The following is a 16684-nucleotide window of genomic DNA, read 5'->3' as shown; positions in this document are numbered from 1 at the left end:
CCGGAGCCCAAAGTGTGAAAGGTAAAACGGTGAGTGACTCTCACTATTCATCCATCTTTGTAAGCAGCCGTGACATAACAAAATTCAACATCATGCTGAATCATCCCTCCATCACCTTCCCGAAACCTCCGAAACGGGCTCCTGGGACCGTTTCACGCATGGCCTCTCCCAGACTAGAGACTGGCTAGTCCTCATAGAAGAATGAAGAAGCACCGATATGCGGGTGTCAGCCACTCATTAGCGTCTTGTTACAAGAAAAAAAGAACAAAAACCAGACTTCACATGACAAACCTGTATCGGAAGACCTACCTTGCCCGGCGGCCCCCTGCCTGATGCGTGACCAGGGTAGTGCAAAAGAAAAAAAATCTATTGCTCAAAAGTCCATACTGGACTTTCCTCAACCGGCAAGCGGGAAACCCACCACCGAACATCGGTTGGACGGCGGTCACCGCCAATGGTGGTGACGCTGGTGAGGTGGTGGTGTCGTTGGAGGCCGGGACCACGGGCGGCGGCGGTGCGGTATGACTCACACTCTCTCACGCTCGCTCACTTTCGACAACCCCCCCCCCCCCCAAGCCGGCCGCGCGCCGCGTTATCGCCGACGAACCATCGGGCGTTAAGGTATTCGTAGTGGTAGCAGCAGCAGCAGCAGCAGCAACCGCCGCGCTGCCACCAAATGACATCTCGTCATTTTTTCATGGGTCAAAACGCTTGTCAAAGAAAAATCAACCGGTTTTTTGTAGTCTGTTGCATCAAGCTTCCCCGTCTCGGGCTCCGTCTCGGACGGTTGATTGAGGTCAGACTGAGGTCCGCAGCTTGGTCACGGTCAACACGTTGGTAGCAGCTCCGTATCAAAAGGCCTGGCTCGACTACTGACAGTCAAACGTAAGAGGCACCTAATGTCACCGTATTAGCAGTCATCGGAAGCTCTCCGTTCAATGAATAAGCACTCGCAAGTACACCAAAGGTACTTGCTTTCACAAAGCACGTTGTCAACAAGGCTGTTTCCAGCACAAAGGTACACAGAAGAAAACTCGGTTCCAAATCTGGTAAGATTTTGATTTGATAGGCCAGACAAAGCAACAACTTATGTCTCGTGGTCGAAAAGCTAGCTATGAATCTCTCGAGTATAGCTTCATCGCTTTCATGTGAAGTTGTAGTAACACGTGCCGTGTCGTTTCCATGCGCTTTTGCGTGATGAAAACATATCCGATGAACCGCGGCGGATGACAGGTGCCGCTCTCAGCGAGTGAGGTGATGTGTTTCTTGATGGCTCGTTTTGGTCGCCCCTTTCGGATCTCCCATCGAGCGCCCAATCACACTCTCCCAAACTCTGATCGCGGGCGATTCGATGCGGAAGACCCTGTCGTCTCCAAATCCCAGAGTGCAAATAGCCTGAGAACCAGCGATAGCTCGATTCCCAACCCGATAAAAAAACGCAAGAAAATTCAAAACGCATATCAACTCTCTTCTTCGGCGTGATCGTACAAACACAAAACGCGACGAAAATGCCGCAGTAGCTTCTTCGCCATCCACCGCCCCCATATGCCTTGACCTGTTGATGCATGCAAAGATTATCACGCTTTTCGTGCCGTTCCTTGACGCCATCTAAGCTGTTCTAAGGACTCGATGAACCGCCAAGGTGGTATCATTAGCACTTTCCGTATTCCGCCGCCCCGTATTGATTTCGTTTTTGACAAAGGAAATGGAGGATATTGCACAAAAAAGGTCAAGATGTGTTCAACTGTTGACCAGTGGGTATCTCGGGAGGTGTGCACGATGTGCTCAGTTGAGAATTCCCTCCCACATGCCCGGTCCGCGGTATCCGTCGATTGAATGAAGCATTGATGCCTCGTAAGCCGGAGCAGCCTCGCTGGCGCAGCAGACGCGCTTGCGAGGGGTGCCACGGTCATTTGTGCCCATCTGGCTGTTGCGAGGGCGAACCAGATCCTGGGTCCATTGCTTGCCCGAGTAGTTACCGGTGAGCATATCCCGAACATTCTCCTGGAGGCAGTTGTCGACGATTGAGACACCTCGAGCGCGCTTACGGGAAGACATCGCAGTAGGAGTAGAGTCGTCGGAACGGTAGTTCTGAAGCTCCTGTAGTGCCCGTGCGGCGTCATTCGCGGGATCATGCGTCATTTCATCCAATTCGCGTTCTCTCTGAGCCAAAGGAGTATCCAACGACATTTCGCAGAGTCTGCCAACCGGGCCGGTGTAAGACTCAGGCGAAGAGGTGATGCAATTCTCTTCGTAGTCCTCAGGAACCGAGGCGATAGTCGGTCTCAAGCTTGACCTCTCACTGCACAGCTTCGCAGACCGGAATCGCGCCTGGACCCCCAGAGGGGCCGGCGCGTTGACCAGTGAGGAGGCAGATGAGATGGAGGAGGAGCGAGAGGTGCGCGACGTATCAGAAACCATGGATTCGGGAGAAGACGCGGTTGAGATTGAAGTGGCGAGAGAAGAACGACGAACGGGGAAGTAACCCTGAGGAGACGAGGTGTTGGCAACAGGCCAGCGATCGAGGCACTGGGTTGCGCTGACGCATGAGGCCTGGGCCATGGCGAGGCCCATCGCGCTGCCCTTGCTGAGGTGGGATGCAGCACCCACGGCAGGAGTGCTGTATCCGCTCGACTGGGGCGTCAGACGCGGGGTGGGAAGTAACCCTAGAGCGGGAGCCAGCCGGCCCGGAGTGTATACAGTGGCCGGGGAAGGCTCCATAATATTCGGGGTTTGGTAGGATCTCGGGGTAGGGGTAAGCTCGGCTGAGTCGTACCCCAATCCACAAGCGCCGGTCGTAGCCAAAACATCTTGCGCCGCCGGCAGCATGGTGCGGTGACGAGACAAGGTGCGGGAGCTGGGAGCGACGTGCGCCGTGGGAATCAAGCCTTCGATGTTGTCCAGCTCGGGATTGAGTTTGAGGATAACCATCTTCCAGTTCGAGCTCTGTTGCGCATACCATTGGGCGGAGGTTCCGGGAGCGGGAGGGGACGGAGGGGTGTACTTCAAGACGATTTCTGTCCAGCGCTGGAAGACTTCGTCGGTGATGTGCAGCTTCCAGTCGACCGCCAGCAAGAATGCAATCTCGTTTTGGTTGATTTCCCCCGTGTTGAGCCCGGAAATCTTACTCCAGGCTCTGGCAGAGTAGTTACGATCTTGGAGGTACTTGGAGGCGAGGATGAGAGCGGCGAGGAACATGCGGCGACCGCATTGAAGTGCGCGGCACTCCTGCTTGTCGTCGGGCTGTTCCATGGTGAAATCGTGCTTCGGGACGTGGGGCTTAATCAGAATCAGGTAGTACAGCGCAACCTGAAGGGTGGAATAACTGGTGCGGGAGCGGCGCAGGGTCTCCTGAATGAAGGTGCGCAGCGGCAACACCGCCTTGTTTCCGAGTTCATTACGACATACGACTGAGGAAAGGGGCCAGATGGCCTCGACGATCTGTGTCGAAGAATCTAGAGTGACGATTGGATTAGGAGACTGGGCGGCTGCACACATGTTCAATACTGCTTACCAACAAGGTTGTCGACAAAGTTGACCTTGCGCTCAGCCTGGCGAACCAGGGTCGGGGGTGCTCCAGAGCGGGTAGCGCTCCCACTGGTTCGTCTGGGGTTTTGTCGCAGCTCCTGGGGAATGGCAGCAGCGGCTTGCTGAGTAGGTTGTCTAGGCCAGGGACTTGTGAATCTAACAGCAGTGTCGCATGCGGCCGAGGGTCGCGACAAGCAATATACGTCGGCGGAATCGGAGTCGGAGGTGTTGGTGGGGGATGTCGAGGTAGATGATTGAGAGGATACAGCAGACCAAACCGAGCCGGACGATGTAGAGGTCAGGGATTCGAGGGAGGAGCTGTAGGTGTTGTTTTGGTAGGTGCTGATGAAAGCCGACGAATCATCGGTGGCGTACTTCATCTTGGATGTAAGTGGCGGAGGGTATTTGGCGTTTGGGGGTTTTTCGATATGGGAGTGATTCCTCCAGTCGCCGTCAAGCTAAGTCAACCGGGTAAACCGTGAAAGGGTTCGTATGAGCAGATCGTGATACCGTATCAGAAACGCGCAACTTCACAACAGCTACTAGTTACTGTTGTAAAGTCTTTGAGAGTCGTAGATAGGGGTGGCGGCTTTTAGACGCAAATGTCCACAGCCGACGTTACACGAAGGATCAAACCGGAAGACGAAACAAGACGGGCGACTGGAGTAGATTTTGTAATTCGAAGAGGCATCGTATGTTTAATGCATCTAATAGGAGGGGCTAAAAGGTCCTGATTATATGGTGAGCTACTGCAGAGCCACCATTGATGCGATGCGATGAAGTGTATAATATTAGATGTATAATAGGTGAGTGATGATAGGGTGGCTAAGGGTTGAGAGGAGAGTTGGTGAGGTTGATTAAAGGAAGGCGAAGTCGGAGTCGGAAGGGTAGAGTGAGGGGAGAGGTGAGGGGAGGCAAGGCGCTGGACCAAGTGTGGCTGCGAGGAGAGGTTATATCCAAGCAGGTGGGATGAGGTGTGACTCTTTTTCGCCTTGCGCCGCCCGTGGTATCTCGAACGAACGTGTTCAGAGGGGCGACTTGGCCTGGCGTGACGAAGTCGGAGGACCCTTTGGGTGGCTCAAGTCTGGCTCAAGGGCCCCAGATTGGGTGTGGATGACTCTTTCAGGTTTGGGGTGGCGAAGGGGGGTGAGCCTGGTTGGGTTGCCGCCCACGCAGGTGGCTCCAAGTGACGGACAGGTGTGAAGATGGAAGGGGGGGGACCACACAGGGGAGAAGGGGAAAGTGCAAAGTGCGTGAGTGCGTGCGCGCGGGAAGGAAAGAGAGTGATTGAGAGGTGCAAAAGGTGGCAGTGGCAGTGGCAGCCTAGGGAAGGCCGAGAAGGAGACCCCGGGGGTGGACAGGGGGTGGGTAAGAGTGGTCCGGTTGAGTGCGTGATCGCTCTCGAGAACCAGGAGAGGCAAAGGGGAGAAGAGTGACAGGCAGGCCGGATAGGTAGCGTTGTCTCTCTGTTTCTCTCTCTCTATGACTCTCACTCTCTCACTCACTCATGCTGCTTCTCATCCACTTTTGCGGCGTTTGACGTGTTCGTGCTAGCTGGTGCTGGGCTGGGAGGGAAATGCTGTGCAGAAAATCAAACTGGGCTTGGTACTAACCTTGCAGGCAGTGCTTTGAGTCCCTCGGATGGAGATGTCTCTTGGCGACTACAGAGGAGTGTGGCGAAGGAGATGCTGGGTCAGCTGATGAGAAGCCAGGTTGAAAGATGAGTCGTAATCGTCGTGTGAGCTATTGTCGTGGATATTGCCGGGGCAAGTTGATTAAAAAGGAATGAGTATAATGTGTCAGAGCCGAATGAGATAGTTGCAGGGTATCGGAGAGATATTTTTTGGTTGAAAGGCAGGAAAATGAGTAACTGTGAGAGACAAGGAGCTTGCGTGAAAACGCTGGTAGGCAGGTAGGCAGCAGAGGGTCCGTTGGGTGATGATGAGAAAGGCGTATGACTCTATTGAAGCCTTAATCCGATCTCAAAATATCCCAGCGTAAGAGGGATTGAAAGCCTGCGTGCCTGGGCTGGATGGTGATGGTTGTTGCTGGTGGTGGAGCTTCTGCCGAAAATGGAAAGTATCCGTAGGTTGATGCCTTTGTTAGCCGCAAGGAACAAGTGAATGCCGCTGCGGTTGCAAACAAGGAAGCCTAGGAATGGCGAGGGTCAGGCGGTTGTCGTGTGTTGTTGAGGATGATGATGATGTGTCGCGGTGATGCTCGATGAGTAACGTGACCGAGGGTGGCCGAGATGACTCTTGGAGGCGAGGATGAAGGGATCCGGTAGATTAGGACACGGTGAGTGACTGATCTGCTGGCGAGGATGGGAGTGAGAGGAGAGAGTGAGAGGCGTAGTAGACGTGTTGCTACACGACCCAGAAAGCAAGTTTACAAAGGAATAAGCGGAGAGTTGGTCTAGAGTCTCTTCCCAGGGATTCCCGAGATGAGGCACGTCTAGCAGACTTCGGAGAGTCGCTGTCGTACAAATTTAGACCTTGGAATCGAACATGGCGATGGCGATTGTTCGATGGATCAAAAGGAAAAGGAAGGGGGGAGGACATAGGTGCACGGCGATGTGGGCGCGGCGATAGTTTTGAATGCCTGGGGGAGCACTCACACACCCAGCCAGACTCCACGGGCAGGTCTCTCCTACTCTCTCTTTCACTCTGACCCTGCTGTCGTCGCGACGGTACGGATACAGGCAAGAGCAAGCCCGGTAGGGAAAAGATACATTGGACGGGATGGGCAAAGGTACATGGAGACAAGTACCGGACACTGGATTCTGGTATGGGAAACTGGTGTGGGCCACTGGGAACTGGAACCTGGGAATTTGTGCACACGTTGATTCGAAGGCTGGAAGGCGTGGAAGGGTGGTACCTAAGGGTTGGTGGGAAGGAGCAGATGGGGACTTGCTGCCACTTGCAATTGCCTTGCACCGACCTCTTGCTGGCCACTACCACCTCACCTCACCTCACACCTCACTCGGTTTCCTTGGGAAAGAAAAAGAGAGGGGAGAGGGGAGACCTGAGAGAAAGGATGCAGCCGGGGCCCGGAACACCCAGCGAGTCTCAGCATTCGACCACTGTCTTTTCTTCGCGTGTCTTTTCATTGGCCCATACCGTGATACAAAGTGGGTCGCATCGTTCTCCTTCCCGGGGTGGAGGGCATATTGAAAACCAAAAAAAAAATAGCCACCGTCTCCACTCTTTTTCCATTGCTCTCAGACTCACACTCTCATCCACCTCTCTTTCTCATCTGGAAGCGAGTGTGTCTTTCCCTCGCTGCTCCTCACTCATCTTTACTGCTATTACTCATACTCATCCAGCTACTCATACACACCTCTCACGCAGCACACACACACACACCAAATGCCCCCAAAATGCCCTTGCCTCCTCTTACTCACACTCTCTCACATATTGATAGCTGCATACCCAAACTCCACTTTACCCACCTCTCATGTGTCTATTCCAGTGTTGCTATCCTCAGGTCGTTATCTGTTCTCTGCTTGTCTCTGGCCAAGGCCCCAAACTGCTCAATCATCAACTGCGTTCCTACCTGCTTCGGTGCTTGTCCTCTCATGCCCATGACCGTTCAGGTATCTCTGCTTCTGTTCCCACCCGGCCCAAAAGCCCGAGATGATGCCCGAACTTTCCATCGCCACCAACCAGACCAAACGGCACTGTGACCTTGTGGTAGACTGTGTACCGTACTGCAAAGTAAGGTATCCATTTCCATTTCGTTCCATGCAGCATTCATCCCACCCCTTGATGCCTAGCAACCTTGGGGTCTGTCTGTCTGGCTTTCTGCTCCGGTGCCTGAGCTTTTGGAGCTTGGAGCTCTTCCCAAGTTCGCTATCCCCTCACGGCCTGCGTCAAATCTTCTGCACGACTATTTTGGCTCTGGCATCTTCCGTCGCCAAGTGGCTGCTCACGTCGTAACCTCCTTCTTGATTGGTCAAAGTTGTTCCACGCCATGTCGTTTGAGGTTAGCCCCGCCAAGCCTAAAATGGCTTCTCAACCACTCGTGTGCGGCAGCAACACACCCTCTGCAGTGGCCCAGCCTTTGTGGTTTCTGGCAAGCTGCACCGCTGAATGGCTGCTGCTGCCCAGCCCCAAGCCGGCCAGGCAGGAGCAGACTGAGGTGCAGTTGCAACTTGCAGGAGAGAGAAGGAGCCCCCCGGGGTAAGGCAGCGTGGCAGGCACGGATGCTAGCGCAGGCAAGGAGGGGGGGAAAGAGTCATCGTTGACCATCAAGCCCCCCCTCCGCCACGCCATCGCAATCAATCCTCATCCTGTGCCGTGGACTTCGAAATTTGCAGACATTGACGCCCTCTTGCAACGACCTACCCATGCCTTTCTCTTCCGCCCATCCACACCTGCTCCAGCTATAGCGCCACCTTTGTTTGGTTATTGCAATTACAGCCAGACGACAAACCCAGATTTGCAGGATGAGAAAGAGACACAGACCTTCGATAACCCTTGCAACCTGGGGATGAAGCACGCCGTGTCTTTCGTGTAAGCATGAACATGCCACGGCTTGTGCTTATGAGGGTATCACGAGTCTGGTCTCGACGAGATATTGGCCTTGAACATTTTCGATTTATTAATCCGGCGAGCTGCAAGCGAACCCACTCGACCCCCGGCACACGCGACAATCTTCGAAGAATCGACTGACAACAGCTGTTGTGTCGCCCAAAGTCTCGCCACTAGACAACCAAGCTTTGATCCAGAGGAATATCTCGAGGGGAGAGAGATTGCGTGCCATCATCCTGTCTCATCATGCCACCACACACCCTTTGAGAGCTCGGGGAATCGGGGCAAGCAAGCCAGCCAACCGCAATGCTCCTAATTACCTTAGCCACAGCCAGAAATCACCTACGAGAGATACCGACACGCGCACGCACCACACAAAAGCGTCAGCTCCAATCAGCGCTGTTGGCGAATCTCGATGGGCTATCGAGTTGAGTTTACACGGCCATGCAGACATTGACCTGACCACTTATGGGGCATACGGAGTACTCAGTGTATGAATACTGCGGCTCGGCTTACAAAGTCAAAGCAACATTCAAAGGGCGTCAGCCCCTACCATCGCGAGCACTCTTCCACCGAAATGCCGTAGAGCGCGTCCAACGATGATATCACCCCAACTTCGCTGTCGGACTACTGATCGAGAGCCGACGGAACTTCCTGCCGAGGTCGACAACCTGAGCTCCATCAGGTATCCATACAGGAACGATGGGCCTCTGGACGGGTCGTTCTAGGGTCCTCAGAATCCTCCCTAGACAGTGACCTCATACACACTCAGAGCCCAAACCCCAGTGGCTCAGTGGTCTTTGCAAGCCTGGAGCATGACAAACTGTCGCTGAGAAAGGGTTCATCCTCCAGCTTGGGTACGGATACCGCGCTGCAACTTGTCCGCCGACGACGGGCTCCCGTGACACTCAGTGGTTCCTCAAGCCCCGAAATACCGAAGTGCGCCCCCTCAGATTCCGCCACGAACTCCGCTTCAGGTTCAGAGCTTTGTTCCTGAATTACAAAGGTCAAAAGAGACGCTCGACGGGACGCTTACGGACCACGGCATGCCAGTTGCGCGTCTCCGGCGCTTCCTTTTCTCAGAGGCGATTTCTCAGCCGCTCTACCTAGTTTACATCTTTGTCAGCCGTCTAATAAGCTACAGTGATACGGGTGCACCAACTTGGTTTTGGACTCTCACAAAACACGGACGTCTCGGGGACAATGGAACAGATCGCATCCGGTGGATTCAGCCACACTGTCACCAGCATCCATCTCATTTTACGTATCCTCTACCTATCTTGGATCCACAGACCAAGCCTCACTCTTCGATAATCCTCTAGCTCGATATTGCCATCTTGTCCCTCCTTCCACGACCCGAGGGTCCCGTCTGCGCGTCTTGTCTATCAACTTCATACGTGGTTGCACGTTGCATCCTTTCTAAAAAGACGCAGTCGTCTCGCAAATAAGCACAAGGCCATTCACGCTTCAAAGCATTCCTTAAACATAGAGAATAATATTAAATGTTTGCGAAGCATGGCTCTTGCCTGGTCTTCAAACACATTACACCTGCTTGACCTTCAAATAGATGCCTCGAAACATCCCAGGCGAGAACCCTGATACACTTTTGTGAGGTCAATCATGTTGGAACGACCTGAGGCAGTACTTTCAAGCTAAACCCCCACACGCTGCATATCTTCATTGCGAGAAAGGTGCACAATGTGCACAAGTCACCCAAGCAGACCATGGATGCTCTATACTTTGCTGGAAGTACCTGGCCCCAGATAAGAGGGGAGCATCAGAGCAAAGTGTCAGTATCAAGAGGCCAAGGAGTACAGGGGACACAGGACAGGGAGCACTCTGTTTGTCAAGAAGTATACGGAAAACGCTGCGGGAGAGACAAGCAGCCAATCAGTGCCAAAGGTCCTGGGCGGCTGCTGTTGCTCATTCGCCTGGTGGTCTTGGCTTCTTCAGTTCAATACATGGGCTACATGTAGCGACTCGTCTCGCCCGCTGGACTGCACTCGTGGTTCTGTACTGGGCAGAAATGGAGACGGCTGGGCGCGCGGGAGACCGACCGCCAGTTTAAACCCCGGCGACTACGAGATTTGTTCCGATTCGTACCGAACCTGCAAGCTTTGGCATCATTGCCCAGTATTTCCTCAAGTACCTTGTCAGGCTTGTCAAGCAATACTCCGGGCGTACACCATAAATGGCCGGGTTGATGATATGCTCCCTCAAATATCTCACAACTTCTCCCCACCAACGGATATTCATAGCTATGAATCTTCTAGAAGTTGGGGGCCGGGAATGGCATCAAGTTTGCTGAAGGGGGGAGGGAGAACGTGAAGATTCGAGTCTGCTTGCCTCGAAATGCCGTCATCTGGCCACCGCCCCCTTGTGCAGTTCGCAGGCATCACTCGGTCTAGCTGCAAGCTGCAGGAAAGCCTGCAGCTTTACTGGTATTGCCATGTCACACACCTCCGTCGCAGCCAGCCCCGCTCCGCCCCGCGGCAGACCTTCATTGGAGGGCTGTCCTCAATCTGTCCAGCATTGCCGTCTTGGATGCAGGCCAACGAACTCAGATTGTCGTTCGGCGGCAGGGCAGCGTCGATGAAGGGGAGATAAAGAGGGGCGAAGAACACACAGCTGGCGCTCATTGGACAAACTCTCACCGTTGTCTGTCCGAAATCTCATTCGCCCGAGGAGCTTACTCCGAGAGCAGAACGATAGCGTGGAGATCTGTTCTCCAAGCAAGGACGGAATTCTACGATATCCGTACACATGATCGGATTCCGTGCAACAGGTTCGTTGTCTTACGGAGGACTGTGGATGTCCCTCGTGAAGCCAAAGACTTGCGTGCGCCTTGCAAAGAGGCACATATGTTGTTTTCCCAGTTCGTACGGGATCGCGAGTAGGCTCTTAACATCCTAAGCCTCCTGTGATACGTGATCTTCTTTGGCCAATGAGCGCCGATACGTGGCCATCTAATTACCTCGATGAGTCAACTCTAGCTGGCCAGACACGCCGGGTTCTCATGCTCTCAATACGTCTCAAAGCCTCGACAAAAGAAATCAAAGTAGCAGAGGGATGCTCTCCTATGTGGCACAGCTCGCGAACCTGAGGATCTTGCTGCCATGTGGCGGCTTGAAGACTTGCGTCTCCACAGCGCCGTGGCATGAAAAGCGAGGCTTCGTTTGCGCATCCCCTTAGATTCTCGGATTCGCTCGATTCGGCCCACGAGATAAGGAGTTTTCGCAAAGGCCTATGCTATGACTGTATCATGATCACGATGGTTTCAACGGAGACACGCTGCTACTATTGAGGGAGAACGATGGCGGCGAGTTGCATGACACCGCTGCCGTGGTTTGCCGCGCGGCTGATGCACACGACTCAAGCAAACGGTGAGCTGGATTACAGCTCAAGCCTCGAAGTTCGAACAGCGCGGCGCGCAACCCAATATTCGTATGACTCTTTTCAGCTACACGCCGTTCTAGCCTTTCGGTCAAACTCGCTTCGACATTGCACCGGACCATGAAGACTTTTCGCTGATGGTGCGCATTCGATCTCGAACAACACACCATACTGGTTTTCAGATACACAAAGTGCGACACACCAAAGGAGTCACCGAGACAAAATTTGGTTGCCTGCTGAAAAGAATCGGTTGGCCCAGGCCAACCAAGGGCCTCGAGCGGTCTAAAGCGGAAGGCTTCGAGAAGATCGCGGCTTTCTAGCTCGACTGGCACACCACATGGGCACGATGGGGTGATGATCCCCCCTGACGGGAATTGCGTTGGGTTTCAGCAATGCCCGAGAGCTCATCTGAGCGACAATCTTGCTCTTTTTCAGCATGACTAAGGCCCAGCGATACAAATATCCCCTGATATGGCTCGCTTACGGACATCGGCGATAGCGAGGAGCCCTTTCCGTGATCTCCTCGTGCCCTCTGGAGTCGGGAATCTGGAGTCTGGAGATATTGAACGTCCCACCCGGATCACCCCGCGTGTTGGTGAATGGGGAGACCTACGGATAGACATCACTCGATGGTGATGTTGAGCGACTTGTTTGCGAGAAACGCAACGCAGACCCGTGATGCGGAGGTTTCGACATGTGGAGAGACGTCTGCCGTTATTCCGTCAGCGTGATCCCACGGAACACCGCTTGTCAAATCGAGAAATTGTCATTCGTCGACGCCATTTACTCATAAGTCATCAACTGCGGGGACGCGATTACACCACTAGGCTTCAGTCACGCTTCGTCGCCGGCGATTTGCCGTCACTCAGGTGAGCTAGCGAGTGAAGTTTGGCCAATATTGGCGTTAGACAAGCTGTTGGTGGCGGACGGAACCCCCCCATTTTGCCCCCCCCCCCCCCCGCCTGGCTAATAATATGTGAACTGGCAAAGTCGTCTGAACGGCCTGCTGTTCAGTAACATCAAGAGGAGGCAAGCACAGTAAGCGGCAGTCCAAACGTATTCCACGCCAAGGTATGGATGGTGGAGAACAGTCCGCTGCCCCGGAAGTGTCGGTGATTGGGACGTTTGTCTTTTTGTTTCCTGTAAGCAAGACGTGAACTAGCGTGAGCAGTCAGATTGCCTACTAGCATCTCGTCCCCTCGATCCTCGATTCTGCGAGGCCATCACTCAGACAGCTTGGCGCTAGCGGCGCAGCCTGTTGGAACTTGAGCCTGGTTTCACGGCTATCCGTGAGCTGAGTTACTGGAGAGACGCGACAGCGGCGCCTCGCGTGACCCTTCAGCTCTGCAGGCGGCGTTACTAACGATCTGGGGGCCATTCCAGCCACGTCCCAAAGTCCGACTACCTTCGTCGTCATCCGTAAGGTATTATCTATGGTATAATGGAGAGACGCTGGCGTCGACGATGGGGTTCCGGAGGCCTATCCGAAGAATCAAGGTCGAGGCGTCCACTTCCACAGCCTTAGCAGTCAGATACTCTTAGTCGGGCACCGTTGATGAGACATGCTCGCATGGAAAACGGACCCGGAGAAGAGTTGATGGGCGAATCACCTTGCCACCCTGCTTCAACAATGGATCTATCTGTCTATTCCTGGTGACCGCTCTCACCCACTTGTTACGGGCGAGGGATCACCAAGCCCTTTGGGAGCCCCTCCTCCCAAATCCTGAACCAGGCAGCAGCATGGATTGGATGTCATCCACCCGTCTGCAACCCCAGCTTCACCGGCACCACAAAGCGAATCACCAAGGGAACAGTAGGAGGGGCCTACAGAGTATGGATACTGATTGGCCTTTTGGCTCGGCACGACAGCCTATGGGAACCCTTCAACAGGTCATTGTCAAACAGGCAGCCCAGCCATCCCTCATCCATTGTGCAATTCTTCACGCGCAGGCAGCTGAGCAGTAGCCTTGCATGGGCTTACGGCGTGAATCTCATCTCAGATCTGATCCCCCGGGCGCCAGCGGCTAACACACAGCTCTGGTCTTAGTCTAGACGTCATGAAGCGCGAAATCCCTTGAACAATAGGGTTTTACAAAATGCGAGGACGAAAGTGTCCCCCCCAGCCTCGGGCAGATGACTCCCTGGGAATCTCGGGACAGGGCTGGACCAGCCTAGCGACGCGGAGCATCGTGTAAACTTCACAAGTTCGCATCACCGCCGTCACGCCCTTGTCGAAACCCGCCAGGTAGCAGCGCGTGCACGTAATCGCTCCAGCGGCCTCAGGTTTGGGAAGAACACTGTGGATTCTGCAAGAGGAGGAAATGGACCGGTGTCGGCGATAGAGGGACAGCGTGGGCGATTTAGTCACCGGTTCGCCGACGTGTCAACATGGAAGCGACCTATCCTCTCCGTCATGGAGAATGACTCTTACGATGTGCTGTCCTTATCACCGCAAATATGGCCCGTTGCGGGGGAGACAAGTCCGAAGAGGTAATGTTACTGGACTGGACGGTTGAACCTACGATGCCTCTTTCAACCCGACCTCTCCCGTAGAAAGCGAGCCCGAACGATCGGAGGCAGAAAGGGCCAAGGTGTTCCGAACTCTTTGTCGAAACCGTGTCGATTAGCTGCAATGGTTCCCGCTTTGCGCAATCCGAGACTCCACCGCCCACATATCCGGCTCCCGCGTGACAGCTTGCTGGAGTCGCTGCGGCCCTGCGGCCATTTTTGAGTCTTGGCCTCTGTCCCCTCCCCGCCGGATATGCTTTTGCCCCAGATCTTGGGTTTCGCGCACGACTCGCGGTGGGAAGACTTGTGTCCAGTGACGAAGTCTCTCGGCTCCTCAGGGTCCCTCTTTTTTTTTCTCCCTTAATTGTAATTAGAGTATCGGTACACTTTTAGCACGCATTCGAACGGAGTCCACGATGCTCTGTCTTTGCATTCGTAAGGGACCCCAGGTGCTGGTAACCGAGGCACACGGCGGACGCGGCTGTCCCCAGTGAAGGTAGGCGCGCGTACGCAGGCGCAGGCGCAGCAGGAAAGCCAGCCAGCATTCGAAAGCAGAAAAAACGTAGAGATTTAGAGTAGGTTGGCTGCCCGCGCTTGATTCAGCCTCCTTTTGTGGCTGTGTTTTTTTTTTCCTTGCTGCGACGAACATGGGAAACGTAAGGCTATCAAAGAAAAACGCATGCGCCTGACGGGCTGGCAGGCAGACTACGGGGAACTATTACAATGATTGTGGGATTTTACAGAGGTCATTTACGGATACATTACGGAGTACATTTCATTGCGGAGCGGAGTCCAACATGAAGACGCCACGATCACGGCACGGCAGCATGCCAACGTTCATAGCCGTGTACGAAGATGCGAAAAGGAAAAGTGAAAGTAGGCTTTTGGCTTTCCGGGTATGCGGCGCTTGCGTTTGGCCAAGCCTTGTACTTTTGTTACGTATGACATATGTTCGGCAGGCTGTCCTGCAGGCTGGGCGGTATAATGTCCTTCAGCCGCTTTTGAGGGGCCAGGCTGCGAGGCTTTGTTGGTTGGTATGTAGGCTGACTTTGGTATTTGGCTAAGGCTGATATTGGGGAAATCGAGGGTGGGAGCCTGACATGGAGTTGGTGCATGGTAGCTAGGTTTTTTGCATCGTTTGCTGCGTTGCTTTTGATGCGTCATAGGTGATCTCGTGATATATGTGAAATTTTCTACAGTTACCGGCTGGTGATTCTCTGTAATAAATGGACTACCTAGCAGTCAGGTAGGCAGGTAGGCAGGTAGGCAACGAGGCCGATTCAGGACCGAGGCTAGCTAGCTATCTACCCATTCCGTTGAAGAGTGAGGGAAGCAAGAGGAGCGCGGGAGAGTACGGGTAAGCATGTGAATCATCGTCGTTTTGAGGCCTCGTGGTGTTTTCTGCCTGGCTTGGCCGTTCCTCGGGAGGTGACGGGTGAGACGGCCACTTTGGGTTATTGGCCTCGCTTGGAAGCGGGAGGAAGAAAGGTGTGGAGGGACGAAGAGGATTTGTGTCCCTTTTTGTGTAAGTCATGCTTGATTGAAGAGTTTTCCTTGGGTGTCATGGGGAGATGTGATGACTCTTGATGTAAGCTTTCTCTTCTCTGGCGGTCGGAGGGCTTTCGGATCTGGGTCGGGCTGGTGTAGGGGAAAAGGGTATGAGATAGCTCGACAATGACGGCCATGGTTGCTGCGATACTTACGCAGAGTTTTGGTGTGTGGTTTCTGTTGAGGGATGGACATGCTTGCATGCTGAGGCTGTTTGGTTGGGAAATTTGCGAGGCTGGTTGCTACATGTCGAGGTCGAGGTGAGGTCTGAAGACTCTGATGGTGGAACCGTAGTTATTAAAGGTGCACAATACTCGCTCTGCTGGAGTTTCAACTTGACAGTTATCAGATTACCCTGGCTATGAAACCCGTTTCCTATCCTCCCTTCGCGACGTAGAAGCAGATTGTGCTGCGGAGCGAAGTTTTTGTTGCAAGATGGATTTTAATATTGATAACTAGTGACGCTGTCCCCAAAACCAATCATGTTGGGAATCATAGGGAAATGTGTTCCCCTCACAAGGGAGAACACTACCAGACGATATTCTGCATGTAATACTGAGGAAAGAGACTGGAAATTGAAGGTATAAATAAACCTTGTAGTAGCTCAAGGAATGAAAATCAAACAACATAAACTCTCGCACTGAAAGTCATGGGTTCCACGCACTATATTACTCACTATGCTGCTTCGCCTAAGATTGACAGATGTATCACGACAGCATCGATGCTCGATTCCAAATTATCAGTCCCCCGAATTGCTGTCCTCTGCCAGTCACATATTCCGCGAAGAATACCCCATAGCTAAAGGGGTGGAGCATGCAAGGACTACATATAGTGAATCATGTATCAAGACTTTGAGTCGATGCTCCAGGAGCGACTCAGGGGGGGCCGACAGGCGAACAGTTAGTAGCACAACAGAAGAATGCAAAAGGTCTTCCCACATCTAATGGTTGCCTTCTTAGACACGGTAGAATCCTACAAAGAAAGGGTCTCTCAATATTCGCGTCGGGAACTGAGCTCTCAGTACCGGAAATCACCTGAACTACTACTGGAACAGCTTAGTTGGTCGGCTCTGATTCCAATGGTAGGGCTCGTGTCTGGTGTGTGCTTTGATGGGCGCATCAGGGCGAGGAAAGAAGCGTCTGGAAATGAGAACCGTGAGCAACCCACTCGGGATT

The 16684-nt window shown here is 53.5% G+C and overlaps 5 protein-coding genes across 5 annotated transcripts; 2 read left to right on the top strand and 3 right to left on the bottom strand.

Moving 5' to 3' along the window:
* Positions 1-454: 454 nt before the first annotated feature.
* CPAR01_10327 (uncharacterized protein) lies at positions 455-631 on the top strand (the record flags this gene model as incomplete). The annotated part of the gene is made up of 2 exons (XM_060494588.1): positions 455-519; positions 577-631. The coding sequence occupies 2 exons, from the start codon at positions 455-457 to the stop codon at positions 629-631; spliced, it is 120 nt and encodes a 39-aa protein (XP_060346770.1).
* A 513-nt stretch (positions 632-1144) lies between these two features.
* Positions 1145-1567, bottom strand: CPAR01_10326 (uncharacterized protein; the record flags this gene model as incomplete). Its single annotated transcript, XM_060494587.1, has 1 exon — positions 1145-1567. The coding sequence occupies one exon, from the start codon at positions 1565-1567 to the stop codon at positions 1145-1147; it is 423 nt and encodes a 140-aa protein (XP_060346769.1).
* Positions 1568-1785: 218 nt separating this feature from the next.
* On the bottom strand, positions 1786-3908 carry CPAR01_10325 (cyclin; the record flags this gene model as incomplete). The annotated part of the gene is made up of 2 exons (XM_060494586.1): positions 1786-3455; positions 3515-3908. The coding sequence occupies 2 exons, from the start codon at positions 3906-3908 to the stop codon at positions 1786-1788; spliced, it is 2064 nt and encodes a 687-aa protein (XP_060346768.1).
* Positions 3909-6984: 3076 nt separating this feature from the next.
* Positions 6985-7466, top strand: CPAR01_10324 (uncharacterized protein; the record flags this gene model as incomplete). The annotated part of the gene is made up of 2 exons (XM_060494585.1): positions 6985-7123; positions 7246-7466. 2 exons carry the CDS (start codon positions 6985-6987, stop codon positions 7464-7466), a joined length of 360 nt encoding a protein of 119 aa, XP_060346767.1.
* A 3503-nt stretch (positions 7467-10969) lies between these two features.
* On the bottom strand, positions 10970-11219 carry CPAR01_10323 (uncharacterized protein; the record flags this gene model as incomplete). Its single annotated transcript, XM_060494584.1, has 2 exons — positions 10970-11012; positions 11068-11219. 2 exons carry the CDS (start codon positions 11217-11219, stop codon positions 10970-10972), a joined length of 195 nt encoding a protein of 64 aa, XP_060346766.1.
* Positions 11220-16684: the final 5465 nt, after the last annotated feature.

This window comes from Colletotrichum paranaense (assembly GCF_030867605.1).
Source record: "Colletotrichum paranaense strain IMI 384185 chromosome Unknown Scaffold_8.1, whole genome shotgun sequence".
NCBI classification, from domain to species: Eukaryota; Fungi; Ascomycota; class Sordariomycetes; order Glomerellales; family Glomerellaceae; genus Colletotrichum; species Colletotrichum paranaense.
Note: the sequence above shows the minus strand (reverse complement) of the source record. Positions and strands in the feature narration are given on the sequence as shown.